Genomic DNA, 17,842 nt, shown 5'->3' with positions numbered 1-17,842 from the left:
AACAACTCTGAGGTATCACCGCACACCTAGAAGATTGGCTAAAATGAAAGAAGGGGAGAGTAATGAATGTTGGAGGGGATGTGGCAAAATTGGGACATTAATGCATTGCTGGTGGAGCTGTGAACTGATCCAGCCATTCTGGCTGGCAATTTGGAATCATGCTCAAAGGGCTATAAAAGAATGCCTGCCCTTTGATCCAGCCATACCATTGCTGGGTTTGTACCCCAAAGAGATCATAGATAAACAGACTTGTACGAAAATATTTATAGCTGTGCTTTTTGTGGTGGCAACAAACTGGAAAAGGAGGGTATGTCCTTCAATTGGGGAATGGCTGAACAAACTGTGGTATACGCTGGTGATGGAATACTATTGTGCTAAAAGGAATAACAAACTGGAGAAGTTCCAGGCGAACTGGAGAGACCTCCGGGAACACATGCAGAGCGAAAGAAGCAGAGCCAGAAGAACATTGTACACAGAGACTGATATACTGTGGTAAAATCGAATGTAATGGGCTTCTGTACCAGCAACAATGCAATGACCCAGGACAGCTCTGAGGGATTTATGGTAAAGATGCTACCCACATTCAGAGGAAGGACTGCAGGAGAGGAAACATATAAGAAAAGCAACTGCTTGAACGTATGGGTCGGGGTGGACATGATTGAGGATGTGGACTCGAAATTACCACACCAATGCAACCACCAACAATTTGGAAATTGGTCTTGATCAAGGACACATGATAAAACCAGTGGAAATGTGCATCGGCCATGGGTGGGGGGAGTGCGGAGGGTGAAGGGGAAAGTAGGAGCATGAATCATGTAACCATATTAAAAATGATTATTAATAAATGTTAAAAAAAAATAAAGGAAGGGAGGAAATAAGGGGAAAAAAAAGAAAGGAAAAAAAAAAGAAAAACAACCTACTATGCTATGTGCCAAGAACTATGCAAAGCAAAAAATAAAATAGTCCCTCTATCAATGACCTAACATATACCCATTTAAACACAAAATAAATACAAGATAGGGATAGAAGACACTAGCATCTAGGATATCCATAAAGGCTTTGTATAGATGGTAGTGCTTGATTTGAGTAATGAAAGAAGAGAGATACTGTGAGGCAGAGGGGAGAGAAAGAATGCATTCCAGGTGGAGGAGAAAACCAATTCGAAGGCATGGATACAGGAGATAAAGTGCTCTTTGTGAGGAATACAGAAAATATTATTTGACTGGGCCACAGAATTTAGGAAAGCTAGTAATGGATAATGAATCTGGAAAGAGAATGTGACAAGTTATGAAGGACTTTCAAATCCAAAGAGCCATTGGACTGACTCTATTGAGGAGGAGCAAAGACATAGTCAGATTTTCCATTGAGGAAAATCACTTAGGCAGCTGGGTAGAGAGTGAATTGGAGATCAAGACATGCACCAGGAGACCAATCAGGGGACTATTGTAATAGTCCAGGTAAGGGGTCATGATGGCTAATAAAGAGAAGCAGTTACATGCATGAGATAGTATGGATATAGAAATAGTAAGATTCGACAACTGACCAAATATGGAAGGTGAGGGAGAATGAGGAATTGAAATTAGGAAACTTGGAGCCTGAAAGAATCCTCAAGAGAAATAGGAAAGCTTAGGAGAAGGGAGATTTTGGACGGATAGATGCCAGGGTCCGTGTTTTCAAACATTTTGAGTTTGAGCTATTATGAAAGTCTGGCACTCAGGAAAGAAACTGAGGGTGGGCATATAAATGTGGGAGTTGTCTGCATAGAGATAATTAAACCTGTACGGGTAGGTGAAGTCACCAGAAGAAAAAGTGTAGAAAGAAAGGGGAACTGGTCAAAGGACAGAGCCACGGGGAACATCCACAATGAGGGACTTGATATGGATGATACACCAAGAAGAGACCAAAAAGGAGTTATGAAATAGGTTAGAGAAGAACCAGAAGAGAATGATGTCATGAAAATCCAGAGAGGAACAAGAATCTAGGAGAAAGAAGAAGGTGGGCAGCGATGTCAAATGCACCAGAGAGGTCAAAGAGGTTGAAGACTAAGAAAAGACAGCCAGAGATAGCAATTATGAGATTTGGGGCAGCTGGAGAGCTAAGTTTCAGTTGAGTGATGAGGTTGGAAACCAGACTGCCAGGGGCTAAGAAGTGAATAAGGAGACAAAGTGGAGGCAAGGTATAGAAACAGCTTTTGATAGGGGTTTGGCTGAGAAAGGATGCAGAAGTTAGGAAAATAGCTTGAAGGGATAGTAGCATCTCTTGAATATAATTTTAAAGGTTTGAAGAAGCAAGACTAAATCGGTAGACCAGGAAAGACTGACTATTAAATAGAGAGTAACAGATAATAACCCCTGTCGTTTCTTCTATTTAAGTACTACAAATGTTCCTATTGCCCTTTGAATTCAGCACACCTGGAGCAAAGTCCAATTTGACTGTCCAAATCACAACTCTGGAAAGAAAGCAGAAAAACCAGAAATGAGGTCATTACAGTGGCCACATCAAAAAGAGATGAAGTTTTAAATTAGAGTGGTTACACTGAGACCAAAAGGGAGAGAACAGAGGTTGGATTCCTCAGCTGTAGATTTCCTTTCAGTTGTGAATCTATGATCCTAGGATCTCTTATCCTGTGATTCTGGGGCGTGTGAGGTAGAGGGCTGCTCCTCCACCTTTAGTATTCACTTTTCATCCAATTCTCATCTGTGGCCCCCAAAAACTGTAGCATGAACAACAGCCACACTCTGGTAAAGCTGTCTCTGCAGGGGGACCTGGATGAGAGTAACCAACAGGACTCAAACTGAGCAGTACATGAAGACTGCCCCCCAGTGGAATGGGAGGATGGGAACAATTTGTTCTGAGATCCATGAAGGCAGCTGAAGCAGATGCTATGGAGTGCTTAGAGCTTGGTCAGACATCACAGATGCCAAGAATCATCCACTGTATCCTGAGCCATCACCAAGTGTCCTGATTTTTGGTCTTGCCAGTAAGGCTGACAACTTCAAGAAACTCTGCCTCACTTAAATCTAATTTACACACCAGTCAAAAGACATCACCCAGGGGGCATCTGGGTGGCTCAGTGGATAGAGAGCCAGGCCTAGAGACGGGAGGTCCTAGATTCAAATCTGGCCTCAGACTCTTTCCAGCTGTGTGATCCTGGGCCAGTCATTTGACCCCCATTGCCTACCCTTACCACTCTTCTGCCTTGGAACCACTACACAGTATTGACTCCAAGATGGAAGGTAAGGGTTTAAAAAAAATAAAAGAAGACATCACCCATACCATTTTACTATTTCATTATCTTACTATTCTGTTATTCTACTACTCCGCTATTTTGTTTATTTTATTATGTTACTATTTTACTATTTTTACCTACCTTGAAGTCCTCTGACAACAGGGCAAGTGACAAAGTAGCAGGTGAGGATACACTGGGAGCTGTTATAACCCTGCACACAAGTGGCCAAGGCATAGGGTTATCTTCTTATTGGACTGAAGCAGAACGGGGATTTGGAAGCCCCCTGGGAATCTCTCCTGTCATGAGGGAAGGGCTAGAAAAGGTGCCCCCAAAATTGCCCGCTTCACCTCACAGTGAACCTGCTTACCTCAGCGTGCAAAAAAGTGTACAAAAACTTTTGCAAAGAAGATTCCACTCATCGTTGGTACATAGAAAGTGCACACACTTGTGGGCAACATGAAATCCAGTAGACTTGAAAGCTGAACAGTTCTTGTTACAAGAGAACTCAGCAGATATTGCATCCAAAAAGCAGCCCTGAGTGAAACAAGGCTAGCAAATGAAGACCAGCTTGCCAAAGTCAGAGTTGACTATATGTTATTCTGGAGTAGTTGCTGTGATTTGATGAGAAACACTGTGCAGCTGGCATAGGTCTTTCAATCAAATCTAATCTAGTCAACAAGCTTGTATGCTTCCTAAAAGGAATAAATGATGAGAATGCATGGCAAGTGATTGCCACTTGAAGGAAAAGTGCCATGCCACCATCATTAGTGTGTATGCTCCATCTTCCTGATTTCTGTCTTGCCCCTGGACTTCAGCGACTTTGCAAGAGAGAGTGTGGTGGATGACTTTGTGCAACTCACCCTCACTTAAATCCAAATCACATACAAGTCAAGACATCACCCCATGATGGCATTGATCCTTTTTGAAAACAAAGGATGAACAACAACAACCACAATGATGAAGCTGGATGAGGTCAAAGAAAAATTTTATGATGATCTGGAGACCCTCAGCATTAATGTTCCAAAAGCTTATAATTCTGAGTGACTTTAACACCAGAGTAGGCACAGACTATCAGATATGGCAGGGAGCCTTTGGAAGGAATGGAGTCAGCAATGGTCACTTACTATTGAAGACTTGTGTGTCTCATGGCCTTCTCATCACCAACACCATCTTTCATTTGTGGTTGTTATTCAGTCATTTCAGTCATGTCCAACTCTTTGTGACCCCATTTGGGGTTTTCTAGGCAAAAATACTAGAGTGCTTTACCATTTCCTTCTCCAGCTCATTTTACAGATGAGGAAATTTAGATTTCATGGATGTATCCATGGAGCAAACATTGGCATTTAATAGACTATATCATTGTAAGAAGACAGACAAGCAATGTGTGGCACAGTGCTGGACTGATCATTGACTTATCCTCTCCGAGTTAAACATTTGAATTCATTAAAAGCATTGGCTCCAAGGCAAGATGACTACTCAAAGGCTTAACATCAATAGATTAGAACACTTCTCCATGCATGAACAGTTTGTTACTGACTTGGAGGGAAAGCTGAGCCAACAACACACATTTGGCAACAATGGAGCAGAAAAAGAGTGGGCACCTTTCAGAGATTTAGTGTACAGCATCATATTTACTTATCTGGCCCAGAACACTTGCACACATCAGGGCTGGTCTGACGAAAATGATAGGGAAATTCAGAAGCTACTAAATTAAAAATGAGAACTCCACAGGATTTACCAGCAGAATAGTTCATCTGTCTCTAAGAAGGTAGCATTTGACTCCATCAAAAATAAAGTGTGAGCAAAATTTAGAGAAATATAGGATTCTTGGCTCAGGCAGATGAAATTCAGTTTTGTGTGTATAGTAATTATCCAAGGTGCCTCTACAATGCCCTAAAGGCTTCTTATGGATCAAAGATCCATGATGCATTATGTAGCAATGATGGAGCCACACTTATTGGTGATAAGAACATGATCCTAGAGAGACGGACTGAACACTTCCATGGTGTTCTCATGATGTTCTCAACAGACCATCATTAGCCAATGTTGAAGTCCCTGATCATATACTTCAGTTTGAAGTCAGTCCTTCTCCAGCTGAACTTCCAACTGAAGAAAAGATTTTGAATGCCACTAGACTCTTTTTATATGGCAAAGCATTTGGTGCTAATCCCATTGCAGCAGAGATTTACAAGGCAGGAGATGCACTGTTCATACAAAAACTGACTGAAATCTGGGTTATAATGGCATGTTGAGGCTATCCCCCAGGAGAGTAAGGATTTCTTCATTGTCTTTATAAAGGAAAATTAAATAGGTCATCCTGTGACAATCACAGAGAAGTCTCTCTCTTAGCCATTGCTGGCAAGATTCTTGCTAGACTTCCTTAATTAGCTAATCCTTCACTTGGAAAATGAATATCTACTGGAAAGCCAGTGTGGATTCAGAAAGGGCCAAGGCACAGCTGATATGGTATTTGCTACTGGACAACTCTAGGAGAAATGTCAGGGGCAGGATAGATTTGTATACAACATTCCTTGATCTAACCAAGATTTTAAAATACTGTCAGTAATGAGGCCTTGTGGAAAATCATGGCAAAATGTGGTTGCCCAGAGAAGTTCATCATTATCGTACACCAGTTTCATGTTTGCATAGCTGCTGAATAGTGGATGATGCTCTTTTGATTTCCCAGGCTGAGTACTTGCTCTCATGCCTTTTAGCCAAGTGTTTTCAGAGATGTTGTCAGCTGCCTTCAACGAGGATGAAAATGGCATCAAGGCCAGTTTGGCACTGATGGCAAATTATTTAATTTTGAAAAGGTTACAAGCCAAGACTAAAATGGTGAGAGAGCTAGTGCTCATCTTTTTGTTTGCAGATGATTGCACACTCAAAAGATAAGTGCCATGCACAAATTTAGAGACATCTCCATTCCAAATGTTCATAGGATCTATTTGTGCCCAACCTGTGGTAGACCTTCCTAGATCAGATTGGTCTGATCAGCCACAGTGGGACACACTATACATTGACCTTGTCACAATAATGTCGTTTTGGTTCTTTTCAACTACAAAGGACAATGACTGAATGACCAAATCCTATGATTCTAATACATATTACAGAGACTGAACTATTAGGATTTGTGATTTGGCTATATTAAGGAGCCAACAAAAGAGGCAAAAAAGGAACAAGTGAAAAAGATAGAAAGAACACCATGCTAAATAACATATTTGCCTTTGGTCATATAGCCAATAAGTGGCAGGGACTGGGACTTGAACTGGGGACTTCAGACTCCATTGTCCTTTTCACAAATCACTACCTCTCCCTTGGAATGCTATTGGGCCAACACTTAACACTGTGCCTGGCATATAGGAGGGTGCTTAAATAAAGACTAAGGGACTGACTACCAATAGGCTTAAAATGTTGTAGGAGCATGTGTCTTCACATGTATGCTGCTGGTAAACCAGATTTCCCATATCTTTTCCCCCCCCAGAGAATAAGGAACTTCCATGAAAGAAACTCATTTTATGATACAAAGCAGCACTTTGTCTTCAACTTGGAGTCTTAGAGATTGGGACAGACACTTAAAGTACCTAGATCATGGATCTAGAACAAAGGGAGGGTACATCGGAGACCTTGTAGCACAGTCCCTTTATCTTACAGTTTAAAAAAAGAAAAAAAGCCAACTGAGGCCACCGCAGTAAAAGGCTATACCGTGGGTCACAGCCTGAATGTGTCAGAGATCTCTGATTCAGAGGCTTACTCTTCATGTTTGACACCAAGCTGCTTCTCATCCTCTATCTTTCTCCTATCTTTATTTAATCTTTTTTTTAACCTGTGTCCTGGATTATCACTGTTGAAGTTCACTTTGGGGCCCATTATTATCTAATAAGATAATTTTCAAGCCAGATTCTATCATCCCATAGACTTGCTTAATCCTCTCTCCCAGTTTTGTTCCATCTTCAGGACTGATAAACTTATGCATTTCTTTAATGCATCATCAGAATACTCGAAAAGATATCTGAAGGCTGAATCGTTTTGCTATCCAACCCCAGGAAATGGAAGCCTTTAAACTTGTCTCTCTGGGAGATATCAGCCTGATAAATAGCAGCCTCGACTGGAGAGAACCACATTTCAGACCTTGTGTGCAGCTTTATATTGAGCGAGCTTCTTGATGTGCCACAAGGCTGCCTTATTCGATATTTTTATCTTGCTTCCCTAATCCCTGGGATTCAAAACAGATCTGCCAAAAAACTCTTTTTTCCCCTGCTAGCTCTCATCATACTTGCATCCCGATTTAGCTCAGCCCCATCCATCCCCAGTCTCCACAATCCTCTTGCCTGATCCCCCCGTTACGTTTCCTGCTATTTGGCTAGCTTGATAATATTGTGATGTATTGCCATCTATCAATTTTGACCCCCATCCTTCCGCTCTCCAAGAACAATGGAGGGTCCTTACACCTTCTCCCAATTTGCTATAGGAAACAAACCTCACCCACATAATCTGAGAGAGGGGACCTCAGGGGTCATCTAGTTCAACAAGTACCTGAACCAGGATCTCCTCTACAACACTGATAAAGCAAGCAAGTAGAGTGGAAAGAGAATTGGGTTCCAGATCTCTGCTCTGTCATTTAACTTCTCTCAAACTCAGTTTCCTCATTTGTAAAATTAAGTCATGCATGGACCAGATGACCTGTAAGGCCCCATCCAGCTAGAAATCTGTGATCCTATAATCTTCAACCAGGGGACATTCAGTCTGTCCTTGAAATCACCAAGGAGCTCTTCTAAAGCTTTTTGTTGTTGTTTTGGTTGTTATTGTTGTTCTGTTGTTTTAGGCGTGTCTGACTCCTTGTAACCCCATTTGGGGTTTTCTTGGAAAAGATACTGGAGTAGTTTGCCATTTCCTTCTTCAGCTCATTTTACAGATGGGAAAACTGAGGCAAACAGGGTGAAGTGACTTGCCCAGGGACACATAGCTAGAGTCTGAGGTCAAATGGATTTGAACTCAGGTCTTCCTGAATTCCTTCTTAAAATGCAGAGCTCAGAATTGAGCACAATATACTGGGAAAGGTCTGACCAGAGCAGAAGATGGCAGGAATTCTTTCCTTTGAACACTACAAATTCGGATGCAACCTAAAAATCAGTTAGCTTTCTGCCAGCTGCTTTCCTTGCATTACTGCTGCCATCCTACCTTTCCAATCTTCTTTTACATTTCTCTCTCCTTCATACACTCTCCATTCAAGCCAAACTAGAGTACTAACTGTTCCTAAATGTGGCATCTCCTCTCTTGTCTCTGCCTTTTGCACAGACTGTCCCACGTGCCTCAAATGCACTTCCTCCTCCCTCCTCATTTCCACATCACAGGATCCTTCTCTCACTTCACAGAGCAGGTCAGACGCCATTTTCTTTCTTTGACATTCCATGTTCCAGCCAAGCTGGTTTAATTGCTGTTTGGAGAGTCTGTCCGGGGACAATTTCTCACCCCTAGAACGCTCTCCCTCCTCGCTTCTCCCCCTTGTGGAATCTCATCTCCTTTCAAGGCTCGGGGGCTCAAGCATCACCTCCTTCTCCAAACCTTCCAATCCCTGGCACCAGGCCCTAGAAATCACTTTGTGTTTACCTGCTATTTGTCTGTTTTGTATCTACTTATCTCTACTAGGTTCCTGTTGTCCCCCCACCTGCCCACCCCCAACAGAACGGAAGCTTCTGGACCCAAAGACTAGCTCACTTTTCTTTTTGGATTCCGAGTGTCTAACACAGTGCTTGGCCCATAGCAGAAGCTTAATAGGTGTTTATGGAATGAATATAATTTCTCTTCATAGGCATTCACTGACTCATCCATCTGAAGGTAGCTTCTTCTCTGTTTTTTCCTGGGCTGAGCCATCTCTCTGGCCCTCGTCACAGCCCATCTTGTACAGCTCTCATTCGTGTGCCTGTATTCGCCCCAGAAGAAGGAGGGCAGCTCATCCTCCTGGTCTGTGTCTCCACAGTTCCTAGCATAGCACCATGGGAGGCTCAGAGAGCCATTGAGCGACTTTTCCAATGTGACACAGCTAACGTGAGAAGCGGGAGTCAAACCTGTGTCTTCCTACTATATCTCAATACCTCATCATGGGAGCTCAATGATTTTTTAAAAAATCATCTGTTGATATTATAATCAATCTGCTGATATCCCTGTCTCGTTTGCTCACATGAGCTGCTCTCTCTAGTCGTGCTGCCATATCTAATGACAAATCTAAGAGCAAGATTTCCCCATATATTCCTAATCAGATATCAGCTTTGGCGTCCTGCCCTTTGATATGGTGGAATTTGAATTCTTTAATTCCACAAATTAGCTCTTTCTTTTCCAATGCTGTGTGTTCTATAAATCTGAGAAGCACACCGTGTGTGTGTGTGTGTGTGTGTGTGTGTGTGTGTGTGTGTGTGTGTATTAAACCTTTACCTCCTATCTTAGAAGTAGTGCTGTCTAATGGTTTCAAGGCAGAAGAGTGGTAAGAGGTAGACAATGGAGGGTAAGTGACTTGTCCACAGTCACAGCTAAGAAGAGTCTGAAGTCAAATTTGAACCCAGGATCTCTTGTCTCTAGGCCTGGATTTCAATCCACTGCTGTCCCCACACTATTTAGATTTTTATCCACCTCATTCAATAAATATTTATTTGGTCCCTACTGTATTCTGTTCCCCAACACTCTGGATGGCTTCTTGGGTTCCTGTACCAAACAATGGGCATGCGATTCAGTATTCCCTCCCACTCCACCCAGCACCTTGTTCAAAGGCAATAGTAGTCACATAAAACCATCCCCGAACCCATGACCTGCCCCTCTTATTGTCTTGTTCCTCCCAGAACATCCTTTTCAAGGAGGATGCCCAGGACATTTATGTGTTTATTCCTCTCCAGGCTGCACTCCCTACTCTCAAGAGTTTTGTGTTTTTTTTTAATCCACCAAACCTTGGAATCCTCTTCATCCCGGAAGCTCCCTGCACCTTTAGATCTCTTCTCATATTGGAAGTACCCACTACCCCAGTGGCCTCTGCCTCCCATGGACTGGTTCCTGCCAATACTTCCATTTTAAATAAAATGCCTGGGTCAACCCTGGAGATGTCCAGGTGACACTCCCAACTCTCCCCCATACTCCCCACCTATTTCAAGTTCCCTTTAAGTGAGCCATAACACAATTAGAGGATCCAGATAAGTTTCCTGCAGAATAGAAGTTAGGACTTCTCTGAGACAGAAGTGAGGAGCTTGCGTACCCCAGGCATGGAGATGGCACTATGCAAAGACTCAGCAACAGTCATGGGCAATTGTACTGGATTTGAACCTTGAAGATTGGAGAAAGTAGAGCCTGGAGTCAAAGAGATGTATTAGGAGGTTATTCTATAACCCAGGGGGAAGGGAACAAGCTAGTTCCCTATTCCTACCTTTTGTGCCAGGCACTGTGCCTATCCCTTTATAAATATTGTGTCATGTGGTCCTCACAATAACCCAATGAGGTAGATGCTATTATGACCTTCATTTAGAAGATGAGGAGACTAAGGCAGACAGAAGTTCAGTGACTTGCCCAGGATCCATGTCTGAATTTGAATTCAGGACTTATTGTCTCTAGGTCCTGCACTCTTACCCATGTACTGCCTTCTTCAGGTAGAGAGGTGATAAAGGCCTGAACTAGTCCATAGTATAAGTAGAGAGGCTATTAGAGATGCAAGCTCTAGAGGTAGACCCAACAAGATTTGGCAAATGATTAGATGTTCAGAGTGAGATTTCGGGAAGAGTTGAGGATGACTCCCAGTTGTGAATCTGGGTGACTAGAAAGTGGGGTGCCCTGGACGGAATAGAGTCAGGAAGAGGGAGGCTGGGAAGAGAATGTGTTCTCTTTTGGATGTGTTGAGTTTGAGATACCGATGGGATATCCAGTTGAAGATGTCCGATAGGCAGTTTATAATGAAAGATTAGAATTCAAGAAAGAGCCCGGAGCTGGATGTAGAACTCTGGGAATCATCTGCATAGAAATAATAGTTGAACTCATGGGGATGGATGAACTCCCCAAGAGAAAGGGCAGAGAGAAAAGAGGGCCCAGGACAGAGCTCTGTGATCTATCCAATACTGGGGGAGTGGGACAAGAATAGTGATCCAGGGTAGGAACAGGGAATCAGCTTGGAGAGGGAAGTGTTATAAGAGCCCAGGAAGAAGAGGATGTCTAGGAAGAGACAGTCAACAACATCCAGTGCTTGGTTCAAGTTCAAGGAGGAGGCTGATTGATGGTGGCTCATTGAATTTAGCTGCAAAATCACCACTTTCCCCTGAGTCAGGGCAGGAGACTGCAGAGGGAGGTCCTGCTGCTGGGGTTGAGGTCTAACCTCCTGTAGTTGAGCTAGCAACAATCACCCGTGTCATACCAGGGGCTACCACCCCTGAACCAAAGCCGGGTTGCTCAGTGCTGGTGCCAAAGGACAGGGAGTTACCACTTCTGGCTTATCCACCACATGAATGAGGTAAGGTGCAGCTCCACCGAGATGGTTCAGGCAACTCCAAGAGGTCATGTCCAGTGCAGGAAATTCCTTCTAACCATCCGCCCTAGCTGCTGACTTAAGGCACAGCTGCTGTCTCCAATTCATAAGGCCAAGGCCAAGAATGTCTAATTTAGATTGTCTGTGCCCCAAGAAACACAAAAGAGGCAGCCAGGACATATGTTATATGTATCTTATGCAAGCATCACTGCCTGGGTGCAGGAGGACGCCTAGGGCTTGAGCTCCATAAAGGGCCCTCTCCGAAAGGTCCACACAGAGAGAGAGGCTTACAGTTCCGGAGAATCTGTCTCTTTTTAAGCCAATTGCAGCCCCTCTCTCCACACTGAGGGGGAATCATTCACATTCCCAATTTGGGGAAATGTCTCTGGGCTCCTTGGATTGAACACAAATACTGAGCCTGCTCCTGAGTGGACCCCTTCGGGGGGCAGTTCTGCTTCAGTAGCTGTCCAGTGCCTGACACAGACCTGCTGGAGCCAGTCATTCTGAACCAAAGCTCCTGACAGGCTCACAAAGTCAGTGTGCATAATGAGGGTACACACCTGATCTGTGGACCCAGCCCTTCCCCCCCACCCCTAGCCCCAGCTCTGTTCTGGACGTGCACCTGACTGCTAAGCATCTCTGGTGGTGTTTGTTCCCTGCTGATGCAGGAAAAGAGAGCTCACTCAGAAGGCAAGAAGGGCCAGAGCCTTCCTGAGGGAATCTCCAGGCAAAGGGTGGCAATCATGGCCCCTTTCACAAAGACAGAAACTTATGGTAAACACCGCGGAAAAGATGCCTGGAAGGAAGAAGAACATGTGGACAACCAGCACCAGAAACAAGTCTAACAAGATAGAATCTCAGCCAGAAAGGAAAGTGGTAGGTAAATATTCTTGCTGTTCCTCTAAGCTAAGTGTAACAATGGCATCGATTGCTGCTCTGCCCAGTGAGGCCATCTCCAACCCACCGGCTCTTCTCTTTGGACGCCTGCTCTTGGGCAACCAAGTTTAATCCCTGAGAAAACTGGCCAAGAGAAGACTCAGGCTGTTTTTCTCAAGCTCTCTGGCTCTCCCTGGGATGGGGATGGGGGTGGGGGTGAGGGAGAATGGGGGGGGTGGAGAAACTCACTTAGGGGGAGTCAACCAACATTAAGTCCCTTCTATGTGCCAGGCACAGTGCTAAGTTCTAAAGCTACAATGAAAGGCAAAAAGAAAAATAATCCCTGCCCACAGGGGTCCATCTCTATTCATGTTCCATGTGATAGTCTCTATTGCATAAGTATGGACAGTGTTCAAGACAATGAAAAGAGGAATAGGCGGTATGTCCCAGAGTCATGGAACCTCTAGGCTGAATCAGATCTGCATGTCAAGAACAGAAGCAGAGAAGTTGAAGGATAGACATTTGATAACTTGCATTATACAGTTCCAAAGAGCTGACTTCCCTGCAGGCTAAAAATTCTCTTCCTTTCCTCTTTCCCTGGCATAGATGTTTATAGAGTCTTCACAAGGCTGGCAAACCCAAGACTTGGAGTTCTGGTTTCCCACTTTGGACATGAACTTCTCAGTGTTTTTTCCAGGTGTAGAACAGAGACAATACAATCTAGTGGAGGGGGGAGATTGGATTTGGAGTTAGAGGATCCGGCTCCCAAATTTAATCACCATTTCATTTCTCTGACTCTCTTATCATAATTGGTCTACCTCCCTGACCAGGTTGTTGGGAGTAGGTTACTTTATAAATCTTAAAGCACAATGGATCCTCAGACATTTCCCAGCTGTGTGACCCTGGGCAAGTCACTTGACCCCCATTGCCTACCCTTACCACCCTTCTGCCTTGGAGCCAATACACAGTATTGACTCCAAGACGGAAGGTAAGGGTTTAAAAAAAAAAAAAAGCACAATGGAAAAGTGAGTTGTCTTTTCTGTTTTGTTAAAGCCTTTACCTTCTCTCTTAGACTCAATTATAAGTCTCCAGGCCTAGCTCTCTCTCCACAGAGCCACCTAATTAATCACCTTGAGTCATTATTTGTACAATATCGAGTCAGTCTTGTACAATGACAGGTGAGTGTTTGCAAGGAAGGTAGCATTCTCTGAGTCAGGGAATTAGGGTTCAAATCATGTCGAGGCAGTTAGGCAGAAAGAGAGTAAGCTCTGGAGATAGGAGGTTTGGGGTTCAAATCTCGACTCAGACACTTATTAGCTGTGTGACCCTGGGCAAATCATTTAACCCCCATTGCTCTTCTGCCTTGGAACCAATACTTAATGTGATCATTTTCATTTATTATTTGGTGTTCTCCATTTTGTGGCACCCTCAGCTCATCTTCTCCTCCTCATCCCTTCCTTTTCCCCCTCATGCCTTCCTATCTAGCTTTGGGAACAGTAATCAAATTAACACCCCTATCCACAAGGAATACGTCAATTAATTAATTACTCTATGCCTCTACTCACCGTCCTTGTCTTCCCATGTTAGAATGGAAGTTCCCTGAGGGAAGAAACTTTTTTTTTTCCATTTGTATCTCTGTTATTTGGCATATTCATGAAACATAGTTAAAACTTAATAAATGTTTTTTATCCATCCATCATTCATTCATTCATTTAATATATGTGTATCAAGCTTCTGTCTAGTTTACAAGTCCACTTTCTCTTACCTCTTACTTTACAAAAACAAAAACAAACTCTTACCTTCTAACTTAGAATCAGTATTATTGGTTCCAAGACAGAGAAGTGGAAAGGGCTAGGAAGTTGGTGTTAGGTGACTTGCCCAGGGTCACAGAGCTAGGGAGGGTCAGAATCCAGATTTGAACCCTGGCCTGGCTCTCTATTCACTGAGCCACCTAGCTGCCCCCACTTCTTACTTTTGAACAGGGTGTTCTAGCATATTTTTCATTGTCTTGCCCTAGGCACACTTTCACAGTGAGGTCAGTGAGTATTAAAATACCTGTTGCTTTAATTAGGAGATTCTTTGGGAGTTCACAGCCTTTCTCTATTTCCTCATTCTCTGCAAAATATGTTGCAATTATTTTCATGGTGGTCTTCTTGCAAGTACTTATAAGCATTGCAATATGAGATGTCCAAATATCCCATGAAATGATGTTTCTTAATATCCTTGGACACATGATAAAAACCACTCGAGCTCCTTTTCCACTGCATTCCCTTTCCAAGGGGAAACCAGGGAAACATCCTTCCCTTTAGTTGCACCTTTTCTTTCGTTTTTTAGTTTCACTTAGAGCAAGAGTCAAGAGTAACGTGATTAAGTTTCACCAATATAATGCCCTGTTATGGGTCACTGGACCAAGATCATACATTTAGAATACCCACAGCTAAAGTTAATGTGTATAGATGGCATAAAAACTCACCCTGGGCTCCTTTAGCAGTTTAGAATTGACCCTAGCCAAAAGTGTTTGAGGAATGGCCTTCTCTCTACTCGTTATCTAGCTCATTTTCCTTATTCATCCTCTAAGGCAATCAGGGAATGTTTTGGCATTTTTTCATTAATTACTAAAATTGTAATATTCATTAACTAATTAGCTTTTAGCCCCCAAATTTGTTTATTAAATATTATTTATTTAGTGAAATGGAAAAACCTCTTTTGTCACAAAATCCTCTCTCTTCTCTCTCTCTCTCTTACACACACACATACACATCTCACCTCTCTCTCATGCCTCTCTTCTCTTTCTCTCTCTCTTTCTCTCTCTCATACACATCTCTCCTCTCTTTCTCTCTCTCTTTCTCTCTCTCATACACTCTCCTCTCTTTCTCTCTCTCATACACATCTCTCCTCTCTCTTTCTCTCATNCTCTTTCTCTCATATATACCTCTCCTCTCTTTCTCTCTCTCTCTCTTTCTCTCTCTCTTACACATCTCTCCTCTCTCTTTCTCTCTCTCTTTCTTTCCCTTCTCACTTTCCCTCCTCTTCCCTCCCTTTCACCTTGTTCCCTTACTCTTTTTCTTTCTGTAATGATGTATAAATGCATATACATTTATTAAACTGCCTAATGTCCTAGATTTATTAGGACCAAGATTTTTGACTATTTATTAACAGTATAATCAATGGTAAAACAAAAATATGAATGATTATTTATAACATATTAACTGTGAGAAAGAAAACAGCCAAAGTTTTCTTTAACAACCCACTATCACTACTGAGGTCAAAATTCTGGAAACAGTCCCACCATTCAGTTCTTCTAGGATACTACTTCACATCTCCTCTCAATAGTCTTCCATATTTCTTCAAAAGAAAAGAGTTAAATTGAGTTCTCTTAGGAAATAAGTTTTCTTGGTCCATTTTCTTTGCCCTTTCTTTGGCCATCACAGTTGACAGTCTCTCCTGAACAACAATGAAACGTTCAGTCTCCTCATCCAGGCACAGTTATACTGTCAGCCCAGAAGCTGGTGTTATACTTCCCCTTTCTACTATTATGGTACCGATACTCCCAAAACAGGAAGGAGCTTCACAGGATTGAGGGCCATGTGTGTTCTTTGTTTCATGAAAGGCCATAGTTCAGGAAGTCATTGTCACATACTAGTAATGAGCCTCTCCATACTTGGCTAGTCTGGTCCTCCCAAAGCAGAGATAATCTATTGCCTGGACCTAAGCCTTCTCAGGATGGTTAGACTCCACTGTTATATCCTTAAAGTACTCAGGATCACTTACAATCCACATCAGTGTAAGACTTCTTGGAGTTTTTTGGGGGGTTCTCTAATGTTCTAAATGTGGTCTGATAAATATAAATTGCTGCCTCGGTTTCCTCATCTGTAAAATGGGGAATGGAAAATGAGACTGAATTAAATAGTTTCTAAAGTCTCAGATCTAAAAATCTAGAGGGTCTTAGAAATCGTAGAACTGGAAAAAAAAAGCTCAAGGTATATATCTGAATAAATATCACCTCCAAAGCAACCCCAGAAAATGGTTATTCACTCTGTATTTGTAGACTACCAGTGTTAGGGTACTCATATACCCTGAGGTGAGGTAGTCTAATCCTATTAAGGACTTTAGAATATATCTGGCTCCTTTTTTAAAAAAACTCTTACATCCTGTCTTAGAATATTAATTGAAGTAGTAAGGGCCAGGCAATGATTAAGTGACTAGTCTAGGGTCACACAGCTCAGAAGTATCTAAGGCCACCTTTGAACCCAGAACCTCCCATCTCTGGGTCTGGCTTTCAATCCACTGAGCCACCTAGCTTCTCCCTTAATATTTATAAATTTGAAAACAACCCCAGAGAAGGGAAGTGACCTATTTAAGGTCTGATAACTCATTAGTGATTAAACTAGAATTCAAACCTGGATCTTTGATTCCTAGTTCTTTTGACAATGGAAAATTGTTTCTATTTCTTTCTGTTGTTATTGCACACAGACACACACACACACACAGCCACACATGATCTTAATGAGGGCAGAATTCTGCTTGTGTGCTCTGAACTCGGAAACTCCAAAGGAAATTTCCTATAGCAGAGGCATGAGGCAAGACTGAGGGTATAGAGCCATCCATCACCTCTTTGGCTCTGCTCATTACAGAGCCTTTGGAAATGATCTTGGATCCAGTTAACACTTGGACTCCCCCCTCCCGCCTTCTGTGCTTTCACCTGATAGACAGATGGATGAGTTGGAGTCTTGGCCTGGAAAAATTCCTGCTTAAAATAATCACTCTTTTTAAAGTTGCCAGGGAAAGAAGAGGATGTCATTATTAGCCCCACAGGGGAGATTAACCTAAAGGGTAATTCTTAATCCCTTTGATATTGGGAAAGATCCTACATTTCTGCAAATCAAAACCTCTCCCTCCTGCCTGCCTCCTCATTCCTGGTTGTTATTGTTCCTGTTTTCCTCCAGAAATCCTCCACAGAAGATTGGGAAAATGTTAATCCCTAGAATGGAAAATTCCTGGGAGGAGATAATGGAGGAAAAGGGTATGTTAGTAAGAGTAGGCAAGGAGACCTGCATTTGGGAAGTCTTGTGTTAAGGTCAGACACTCAGGGGGAGCTAAAATATGAATTCAGAGTCTAGAGGTGGTATTCAGAAAAGTATGCCCCCTCCCTCCCTCCCTTCCTCCCTTTCCTTCTCTTCCTTCCTCCCTCCCTTCCTTCCTCCCTTCCTTCCTCCCTTCCTTCCTCCCTCTCCCTCTCTTCCTCC

General features: G+C 42.8%; 1 protein-coding gene across 1 annotated transcript in view; it reads right to left on the bottom strand.

Annotated features, from left to right (window-relative positions):
• The window catches only part of LOC123241051 (sorting nexin-6-like), a 47,610-nt gene that overhangs the window by 16,783 nt on the left and 12,985 nt on the right, over positions 1-17,842 (bottom strand). Inside the window, exon 3 of the mRNA XM_044668760.1 lies at positions 8,945-9,269. Coding sequence (XP_044524695.1) covers positions 8,945-9,269 — 325 coding nt within the window. The remainder of the gene's footprint in view (positions 1-8,944; positions 9,270-17,842) is intronic.

This window comes from Gracilinanus agilis, chromosome 3, assembly GCF_016433145.1.
Source record: "Gracilinanus agilis isolate LMUSP501 chromosome 3, AgileGrace, whole genome shotgun sequence".
Lineage (NCBI taxonomy): Eukaryota > Metazoa > Chordata > Mammalia > Didelphimorphia > Didelphidae > Gracilinanus > Gracilinanus agilis.
The sequence above is the reverse complement of the archived record's forward strand: the minus strand, read 5'-3'. Positions and strand labels throughout refer to the sequence as shown.